Source organism: Diadema antillarum, unplaced genomic scaffold (assembly GCF_040938485.1).
Source record: "Diadema antillarum isolate AM-2024a unplaced genomic scaffold, OU_Dant_1.0 scf00000110, whole genome shotgun sequence".
In the NCBI taxonomy this organism is placed as follows: domain Eukaryota; kingdom Metazoa; phylum Echinodermata; class Echinoidea; order Diadematoida; family Diadematidae; genus Diadema; species Diadema antillarum.
Genome location: NW_027270999.1, coordinates 1,985,958 through 1,996,630, shown reverse-complemented (window position 1 = coordinate 1,996,630; position 10,673 = coordinate 1,985,958). Strand labels below are relative to the sequence as shown.

Below are 10,673 nucleotides of genomic sequence, written 5' to 3'. Positions count from 1 at the left end.
GCTTTAAATGCTTAATGAACCTATATGAAATGAAAATTCGCTTGCAAATGCAGATGGAGGAACTCTAGGAACAGAAATGTACAAAGTTTGGTGGAATCATTGGTCATATAATGCACATTACTGTGTTTATCACGGCCGAATTAGCATATCTGGCGGCCATTTTGGATTTTTGCATTTTGCCGAAAATGCTCAAGGTTACGCGAGTGGCATCAATCGGATTTGGAATCAGCACCCTCGAATTGACAAGAAACCATCAAAAAACATTGTATATATCAAAAAACAAGGTTGGGTGCCTGTCAGGATATGACATATTTTGTATTTGTCACGTAATAAATTGTCTCATTGTACTACAATGGTACTGTGTATTAGGTAGCTCATGTAAGAAATTGATGTTATCGCAATGGACAAAAGAAGCGCAGCTTTAAAGACAGGAGCTTGCATCAAAATAACCATATAAGGAGATGTTGCGATGCACAATCAAAGTAAAAGAGAGTGATTTGGAATTAAATGTTTTGGGGATGAGTAAACCCTACATGACGTCAAAATACGAGGAAAGGGTATCCCTGGTAGTATGCCTCATACTATCTGGTATGTGGACGTCATTCACGACGTCAGACACAAGTTTCTAGCTAAGTCACAACAGGACCACTTCAAAGAATTTTGGTTTCCGTGGACAGGAAGTGATGACGTCAAGCAGGGGCTTGACCAATGCAAAATGAGATACTCAGGAAAGTTTTGACAGACAGAAAACGCCAACCAATAAGAAAAGGGGGCAGGACTTCTATGAAAACTTTCTAGGAAGTCACTTGACTTCAGTTAATTAATTTTACATGGAGACCTATGGTCCAACAAATGTATAAATATGCAGTGTTTGGGCATGAAATTCAGATGCCACATTATTTGCGGAACACTCAGGACCAGGCTACGGTACTTCGAGATTGCGAAGTTAGAGTAGCAGAGTGTTATTTGGAATCAGTGTGATTCAGGGATTGTTGCATTTCGGCTTGGACAGCCTGACCGTCCAGCAGAGAATCTAGGAGGATTCGAGTGTAAACACCAACAACTGTTGTAAGTACACGATCATTTAATTGAAGTTGTTTATGCCATGTAAGTTCCTATGTAATTCCCGATATTGCATTGTATGTGTGATGTTTGTATGTCAAACCGAACTTTAATTGCATTGTGAAAGAAATAGAGAATGAGAACAACGCTTAGATTTTAATGGGCTGATTAATCACCCCTATTCAACAATGAAAGATAATGATCCATGGTGAAACATTATTATGGAAATTATGTGTGGCTAATCAATGTTAATATGATGGAATATATAATTACATGTTTTGTTAAAGTTATATGAATTGAATCAGGAATAACCAAAGACCAGAAATTATAAGGGAGGTATCATGTTATTAAATTAACAGGGTGTTTAGGGTTCCAGGGAGAGAGCCACCGTTTAGGGTTCCAGCGAGGACCAAGTTTAGGGCTGCAGAGAGAGCCACAGTTTGCGGTTCCAGAGAGGACCAGAAGTCAGGGGAGACGACCCGCTACTTCAGGCAGGGCATCGTCGACAACCTAGAGCAACCAAGCACGGGAGCTTCTAGAATAAACCACCGAGCAGAGCAACCAAGCTCAAGATCAAGTGGAATTGGATATCTGTATTCAAGTTTGTACTATGTTATTGTTGTAAACTACAGTAAACCTCGCATGAGTCGAAGCTCTCGGGACTGACAAAAATGCGTCGACTTAAGTGAAATTCGACTCTCGCGAGAGTCGATTTTTTTTCGACTCACAGTTATGTACATGTAGTATAGGACATTTGCATGCATGTGTGTGTGTGTGTGTGCGTGCTTGTGTGTGTTTGCATTCAAATTTGTCTGTTCTTGAAGATTATGTTCTTAATTTGTTCTAAATTGAACATGGAATTTGTATCAATACTAGTACCTAGTAGTTAAACGTAGTTCGCTGAGAATGTCTGCGCTAATGTGGCAATGTGCATGTGCTATGTCTATGGTGCAACATAGGTAGCCATCTCTGTCAACCTACCCTGAGACAAACACTCTCCCAGGCCCATCCTACCTCCATTGAACAAAACTGTACAGCCAGCTGGGCACGCACAAACAAGCTCCACCCACTTGGCCTGTCACTAAAATATTAAAGCAGCGATTGGTTGACCAAGGAGTTCTGGCTTGACATGGATAAAGTATGGATGTGCTGTGTGTATGGATAAAGTACATGGATCGATGTGCTGTGTGTATACATACATGTGTATGTACTCGACATGCGTGCAGAGCGGTACGGTGAGTGTGCATGCTTACCTGCAGCAGGCCAGGGACGGGGTTCTGCGACATGCCGATTATTTTGTTCTCCTGTAAATGTAATGAGAATGCCAGACAAATCTTCTTCGGCTCAGGTGATGTAAACTACGTGTATTTTGTACAAAAGGGACTGACTGTTTTACTTCGACACAGCCGAAATTCGACTCTCGTACTTCGGCTTATCCAAATATTTCTTAGAGAAAATACATAGGGAAAAATCGGGACTTTTTATTTTGCTTCGAGTTAAGTGATTTTCGACTCACTCGACGTCGACTTATCCGAGGTTTACTGTACCACAATTTGAGACCAGTATAATAAATCTTATTGATTGTTACATTGTAAGAACACTGTGTGATTGACTACTTATTTCGAGGCACTGTAGTTGCACAAGTCGAAAGAGTTGAATGAGTGAATGGTCTGCTAACAATCTGCTGCATTTAGAGAAAGTCAACCTTTGACTATAGAAAAGATCCCAGTCGCAGGGAGGACTTTCGTTCCCCACATTCAGAGGAATCTAGCCTGGACTACATCCGAGTGATAGCACCATCGTAAATGTCGGACAATCGGTATATTTATCAACCATCCTTATGAACTTATTTCGCAATTTATATTGAATATTTTTTTGTGAGTAACACGGGGAATATATCAAACATTTTCGTTTGATTAATAATTTCATCGGTTGTTATGATTACTATTCGGGACCGTTTGTTATTTACATAGCAACCACTTCTGTATTATTTTGTGAGTGTGGCTACCGTCATGTACAATGTATTTGAACTTTTATGTCTTTGTGAGTGCCGTCTGTTTGTGGATCGATTGTAATCACAATGTACAATGCCTTTTTTATTGAGCCTGTCATGATTTTCAGCTGTAATATTTTAAGGAATTCTTTGAATTTCATATGTTCCGCTGTTCTTCTTCTTCTTCGTCTTTCGTATGAGAGTATGTTCCGCTGTTGATGTAGTCTCAAAAAATACGAGCGTTTTTCATTTGTCTTTTTCTGATTTAGCCTTTCAAATTGCGATGTGGACAGTGTGCTCTGGTATCGAGCTCCGGACACCTCTATCAATCGGGCGCCGGGGTCGATATCGACAGTGCCGACTGCGTGCTCCGAATGAACAGTGCCCCCGTCATCGGCTGGACAGAGGACGTGGGCTCCCGAACCGACATCCGGATCATCAGCAACCGTAATATTCCTCGCGTGTTCCGAAGCCAGAAGTTTCGAAATGAGTTCCTGTTAGACAATGCAACAAGAGCTTCGTACATCGTCGTACCATGGCTGTACGAAGCGGAGATCAATATGAAAAAAGACAGGACCGTCAGAATAGCCAGAGGATTAAATAAAAAATATCCAATCGCGAAATTCGTTTTTCTGACAAAGGAAAAACACAACGAATCAGAAACAAGGTTTCTGCTTGACACTGGAATGCGAAGGTTAGTGGATTTGGATTTTAAGTCCTGCGTGTCAATTTGAGATTCGGAGACTTGCATAACTTCGTGAACTGTGTGATATGTGATGCCGATATTCTCTTGTTTTGTTTCCACTATCAAATCAAAGTTTGGTCAGCTTAAAGGGACTGTACAGTACTGGTTGAGGTGGGGATTCATGTTTTGAACATTCCTAAGTGAGATAATGAGAAACCTCTTATGAAATATGAAAGAGCATGTAATTCTAAGAAGGATTCAATGTTTATTAAATGAAAATTGGTTTTCAAGTGGCTGAGATATCCAAAAAAGGTGATAATAATAAAAGGCGACAGGCCATGCCTTTTATTAGGATCTCTTTCTTTCACCTTGTTTTTGGATATCTCGGCCATTTCAAAACCGATTTTCATCAAATAAACTTTTGATACCCCTTAGAATTGCATGCTCTTTGACATCTCATAGAGTGGTTTCTGAATATCTCACAAAACGTTAAAAGCTAAACCCTCACCTCGACCAGAACTGTACACACCCTTTAAAGGCATAATTCACCATTTGCAGAAGAAAACAGCATTATATATAGTGTTTCAAAACAGTTCTAACATGTGAGTTGGGGATAGAAACAGCCAATAAAAATTTAAATCCATATAATCAGTGTTAAGCATTGTTAAATACAATAAATGTGAACAAGAGTTACAATAAAAAATAATGTTGCCAGACTAAACCGTACAGTTATGGTTTAATGAGAAAAATTCTGATATCTCCTTAAAATTTAGGCTTTTTTGCAAAAAATTGTATATGGTATATGGTGCCAGTATTGTTAATACAAAGCTCTTGTTCTTATGTTTTGCAATGATTCTTTTTTTTTCTCACTTGAGACGTTGGAAAGTTTACCTTTCCGTGCTTCCTGTTGAATTAGTTTCACTATTCTGATGCTTCTCTAAGTCATAATAATATGCGATAGGATTAAAAAATACCAACTTTTTAATTACACCGTAACCTAGTAGGCACCCACCGTTTATTTCCCCATTATGATAATTGTATTCTAATTATCTCCTGTTAAAGGACAAGTTCACCTTCATAGACACGTGGGTTGAGTGAATGCAGCAATATTAGTAGAATACATCAATGAGAGTTTGAGGAAAATCAGACAACCCGTTCAAAAGTTATGAGTTTTTGAAGTTTCTGCTCAGTCACGGCTGGATGAGAAGACTACTATAGCTTGTGATGTCATATGAGTACAACTACTAGTATACAAAGAAAGTATATAGAAAATTCAAGATATTTTCACTTTTCTCACATAATTAAAGAACACTCGACTTCTCTCTTTCAGAAGTCAGGGGGAATAATATTACCCCTAACATAAGTCAGTAACAAGTCGAGGAAATGTGCACTTTATTCAAAAAGTCAAGTTTTGCGAAATTCTCTTTTTATTTTCCTTATATCGTTGTACGCATGTGACGTCATACACTGTAGTAGTCTTCTCCTCCAGCAGTGATTGCACAGATACTTTAGAAATTCATAACTTTTGAACGGATTGTCTGATTTTCCCCAACCTTTCACTGATGTGTTCTACTTACATTGTTGCCTTCATTCAGTCCACATGTATTTGAAAGTGAACTTGTCCTTTCATGAAATATTCATTTGAAAATGTTGTTAAGCCCGGGCACGTTACTATGGGCCCTACAGTAAACTGAGAAATCAATATTCATTTTTTTTTTGTTACACCTATTAGTTTCATATCTCGATTTCAATTGTAATAGCAACAGTAAAGTAAAAATTTAAATTTCGATAAATCGCATAATTTTGCTGTACATGCTTAGAGCAAAAAAAAAAAACCTAATCATCTCAAAACAATACAATACAATACAATACAATACAATACAATACTATACAATACAATACAATTGGATCATTTATATCTCTATTAGCTCTCTTACACAGTCAATGACAGCTATTTTCCTTTTTCAGAAGCACATTGTGATGTCGCACGTCTGCATGAAATTCTAAAGTTATTCGAAGTTGTTTCTTTTTTATTTCTGGCAATTTCTTCCTTTAACTAATCGTTGCCACAATAGTTCAATGCACACATAAACCGCACTCTTTTGTACTCTGTTTGAAGTCTAAACATTACCGATGTGAAATCTAACTTCTGAAGGTATTCTTATTGACTTTTTCCACGATTTATTCTTTTTTTTCAATGACAATGTAACACCGTCCTCTATCATGGATATACTCATACCACTCCTCCTCTCTGTTTGCTTTGTTCCTTCTTTACGTTATTCTCTTTTTTATGTTCTTCTTTCACATCCCACACACCTCTTCACCTCTGAATTATGATTGGTTCACTTTTTTTATTTTCCTGCGAATTCCTTCTCCATTCATTTCATGCTCACTTTTTTTCCCTGTCAGCAGTTGTCATGGTTGTTGCTCCTTTTAATCTTCTTCATTCTTTTTATCAACATTTTCCAAGTATCTTTTAAATTTAGCCTTATAAATGTCTTTCTACCTTTCTCTCTTTTTCTTCTTTTTCCATTGCTGTCTTTATCCTCATCGCCGCCGTCATCATGGGGACATAGAGCCGAGTTGAACACGTGGTTCAGCACGGGCTTCGTTTCAATGGCTTTTGCACTCGACATCTGCCAACGCGTCCATGTATACGGCCTACCAAGCAGCGACTACTGCAGGTACATAAGAATACTGTTTCCCTGTTTTGTTTTGTTTTTTTGTTTTTCTGAGTGAGCACTGCAGTACTGTAAACTTTCCAAGCCAGACGATATTAATGTACTCGTTTTGTGGATGGTACAAAAAGAAATGCCTATAGACCAGCCTTTATCTTTTAGCCAGCCCGGGCGTAATTCCATTCCAAACCATAAGTAATCAAATTGAGTTCAGAAAGAAACTGGACATACGAACACGCTCACTTAGGCCTTGCGTCTACTTGGACGCCGACAAAAAATTAGGAAAGGTTGCAAGTCACAGCAAATTGTCATTTCGGCATTCTTTCGGCGTCAGATGCAGAAAAAAGCGTGCAAACTATCGTTTCATGGGATATACTGTACTACAAATCTCTGCGTATTGACTGCAGACATACCAGGGAGCGAATCAGTTGGGATGGACGCAAAATGATACGGAAAATGGCCTGTCATTCAGGGGCTTGTGCTGAACTGTAAATTATGCCGAGTTAAACTGGAAGCAATGCACATTTATCATTTCACAAGTTCATCTCGTTTCATGTCGCAGTGAATGTGATCAGGTCAAACCGGAGGCGGTTTAAAGGCCTATACGATAGAACGTGTGGTTACTGTATCACCTACATAGTGCAATTAGATGAGCACAATTTTTTGGCTGTGAAAAACTTTATTTTAATTGTATTGTTCGTATTATCGTCTTCTCAACAGTCGTCATAATGACTCACGTGTGCCTTATCATTACTACAACCCGATTGGAAAGGGCGAGTGCAGATATGAAGGTTTTCATGATAGAAAGGTTTCAGGACACAGATTCTCAGTAGAGCGTGCAATATTTGCACGATGGTCGCTCCAAAACAACATCATGTTCCACTACCCTTCGTGGGCAGCCACTTCACAAAACCTCTCGGAACCTCTCGATACGGATTATCTTCGAAAGTATAAAAACGCGATGCAACAAAGAAACAACACGGAGAAGAGAGAAGGCACTGAAGAGGCACAAAATATTCGGAATGGAGGGGCCTCGAACGGAACAGTGCCAGGGCCGTCCAGCATACGGCTCTTGAACAGTACCGGAGGAAATTAATAGTGAAAGAGAATACGCTCCTGAACTAAACATTTCCAGGCGAGCATCAATGGGTGACATAACGAGAAGACTTGAAAGGATGGGTACCGGTACTTGATCACATCACCTGTCTTCCCTTCTACTATAATTTGACATTATTTACACAAGTTTGGGTCAACTGTTCACATTTCTATCTTTTCACAAATTCAGTTTTAAATTTCCACCAAACTCCAAACAGGTATTTTCGCTAGGATGACAGAAAACATATATATTTGTATAAATGAGTACAATGCCCTACTTGTGGCCTCCCAGGGGGCCCCAGAACCCCGAAATTTAAAAAAGAAAAGAAAAACCTTCTATAAAATCACAAATAACATTCAAATGTATAATAATGTTTATCAAGGAGTGTACATCTAAGTTTGTTTATGGCCGATCCAGAAATGCCCCATCCCCCCCCCCCCCCCCCCCCTTTGGACCAGGACCAGTTTTCACATTTTAATCTTCTTTTTCAAAGTGCATGGTCAAATTTTCTACAAACTTGCCAGGTATTATTGCCAGTGCCATAGGTTATAAAAATAGATGCCATACCCTCCAAAAGGTCACCAACATCACCCAAAGTTTGCTATGTTCTTCTTGAGTACGTGTAGGAGTTCCCAAGACTGTGTAGGTAGGTAAACTTGCAATACTTAAGTGAGCATGAGACCCCCAGTCTCTTGTTTTGACGGAGATACAGGTACAATTTTGTAGGTAATTTTAGTGTCATTATCAGGATAAGACAAATCTCGCCTACTGGCATCTCGCGATGGAGGGGGGGGGGGGGGGGTACCCTCTTTACTTATATGACCTATAGGGGTCTTTTAAATTAATATGTTACATTTGACTGATATACAAATGTATTGATATAAAGTAGATTAAATGTAACTCCAAAACACTGTACTTGATTCTGATTACCTGACAGCAAGTTACATTTGATTTTAATGTTTGACTACAAATGTAATTTTTTTAATGCCAAAATGCTTTGATGATAGGCTGGTCCTTTAGTTTCTTTGTTTTGATATCTACAATCTCTTTCTTGCTATCGATATGAAACGGCTTCTTGCATTGTCTTTACAGCTCCAGGAATCACATTTGAAACTACTGTACATTACAGTACTTTTTTTTTTTAATCTGCAGTGGTAAGCGGGATATTACATTGAAGTACAGTGCACTCCCGGTATAACAAACACAGTTATGATGAATTTCCAGTTACAACAAAGTAAAAGTTCAAGCCGCAACATTATCCACTCTATCATGTATTTTTATTGTTTATTTGTTTGGTTGTAACAAAATTTCTAATATAATTAGAGATAATTGAAAGTCCCGAGGACTTCGTTATAATGGGAGTCCGCTGTATATAAAATGTGTGTACTAAAGTGCAGACAGTACATCTTTATTACGTCAAAGTGAGAATTTGTGACTTCTTTATGAATGATAGTCAGTAACAACAAATACGTATACAATATTTAAAGGACATTTTATTCAGCCAGTGCCAACAATTTGTACAGATAAAAACATGAAGTAGGTTTTGTGGGTCTTTGATAAAACTTGTGAAAGCATTCACATTACTCAGAAAAGCAGTTTTGATATGAAACACATTTCAGATCATTTTCATAAAACTCACTTGGAATTGAAAATGAATGGAATAATTGATGGGATTACTGTCTAAGTCATTGTTAAATATTTTGCATTGCCGACTCAGTTATAGTATGAATGCATTTACCAATAAGGTGAAAGCCCATCCTGTTATACTGCATACTTGTACAGGGGATGTCTAGTTGATGCACGAAATTCATCCCAACATTTACCCTCAAACATAAAAACTGCAGAATAGTAGAAAAAAGGCAAGAAAGATACACATACCAGCACACACAGAGACCTGAGTCAAACCACCTAATGCTAGTACAAAATACACTAGGGCAATACTGTATCTTCATACTACCCTCTTTAAAAAAATTGAGTGAGGATTATTACTTGTACATGGTAGTTGAATTAGAATTTGGGCATTGTTCTTTCTTTTTTGCTAAAGTGGACTTCAAAGAGTCAGTATGAATGTGTGCAATGTCCTATTATAAATTACAGGAAAAGTGAAAACTGGAAAATTTGATTGCCATAACAACTGTTATTTGCTGTCTTGCTTTGATGGGGGTTTCCATCCAATGATAATGCATTTTCCAGTGGGTCAGTCTGAGATCTTCATACCAAGACAGCAAGTGATTTAAAAAGACATATAGTTTGGTTCCTTCAAGGAATCACCTTCTTTCATTCAAATCTCAGCTTCTACAAATTTGCATCATAGGGAGTGAGGTATTACCCTCTTCCCCGCCCCCTTCCCCCCCCCCCCCCCCGAAAAAAAAAAATTTATATATAATGAAGAAAAATTAAATACATGTAATAAGATGCCTACAAGAGAAAATAGCTGAAAATATCAGTACATAAAATGAACCAAAAAAAAGAATACAAAAATGGCCTGAACATTACTCTCCCATCCATTTTGGCAGTCAAATCATTGTTACATAGTAATTGAATCCTTTCTCATTTGCATTCTATATGTCTGGTTTTTGTACTTACAACTCATTTGTTTTTTGTTTGTTTTCAGGTACTGTATGTCCAGAATAGTTACACAGATGTATATCATAGCACATGGAACTTTGCCAGTTAGTCTTACAACAAATTTGATGTGAATTGCAAAGAGTGCTGCATTTAGAAATTAAAAGGATAATTTATATGTTGGTGTCAAAACAAACATCTTCTTTGTGACTTTGTTGCTATTTCAGTGGTTTGCAGATAATTATGTAAACAAATTTTGATTTGCACATCACTTAAAGGGAAATCCAGTCCAAATATAAAGTCTGATAAAAAAATAATAAAATCTTATGAGTTCAACGGTAAAAATTAGACTGAAATTAAATGAAAAATAAGGAAGTTATGACATTTTGGTATTTTGCTAATTTCTGCAAAACAGTTCTTGTAGAGAGGATATGAATATAATGCAAATGAGTGAGTTAACCATGTCATAGCCTCACAATTTCCTATTGATCGTGTACAAAAAATGATGAAAATTCAATGTTTTGTCATTGAAGTCTGAAACATGATTTTATTCCTGGGTGAATAACTTCAGAATAGTGATCAGTTAGATATACA

At 37.7% G+C, this 10,673-nt stretch overlaps 1 protein-coding gene across 1 annotated transcript; it reads left to right on the top strand.

Annotated features, from left to right (window-relative positions):
- The first annotated feature begins 3,074 nt into the window (after positions 1–3,074).
- On the top strand, positions 3,075–7,514 carry LOC139719445 (alpha-N-acetylgalactosaminide alpha-2,6-sialyltransferase 5-like). Its single transcript, XM_071630860.1, has 4 exons — positions 3,075–3,083; positions 3,325–3,749; positions 6,317–6,424; positions 7,139–7,514. The coding sequence occupies exons 1-4, from the start codon at positions 3,075–3,077 to the stop codon at positions 7,512–7,514; spliced, it is 918 nt and encodes a 305-aa protein (XP_071486961.1).
- The last annotated feature ends 3,159 nt before the right edge of the window (positions 7,515–10,673 follow it).

Bases quoted from the DNA above. Each gene is read 5' to 3' on its own strand.
- LOC139719445 (XM_071630860.1), top strand. The intron at 3,750-6,316 runs GTTAGTGGATTT...ATGGGGACATAG, and splicing joins CTTGACACTGGAATGCGAAG to AGCCGAGTTGAACACGTGGT. The intron at 6,425-7,138 runs GTACATAAGAAT...TCTTCTCAACAG, and splicing joins CCAAGCAGCGACTACTGCAG to TCGTCATAATGACTCACGTG.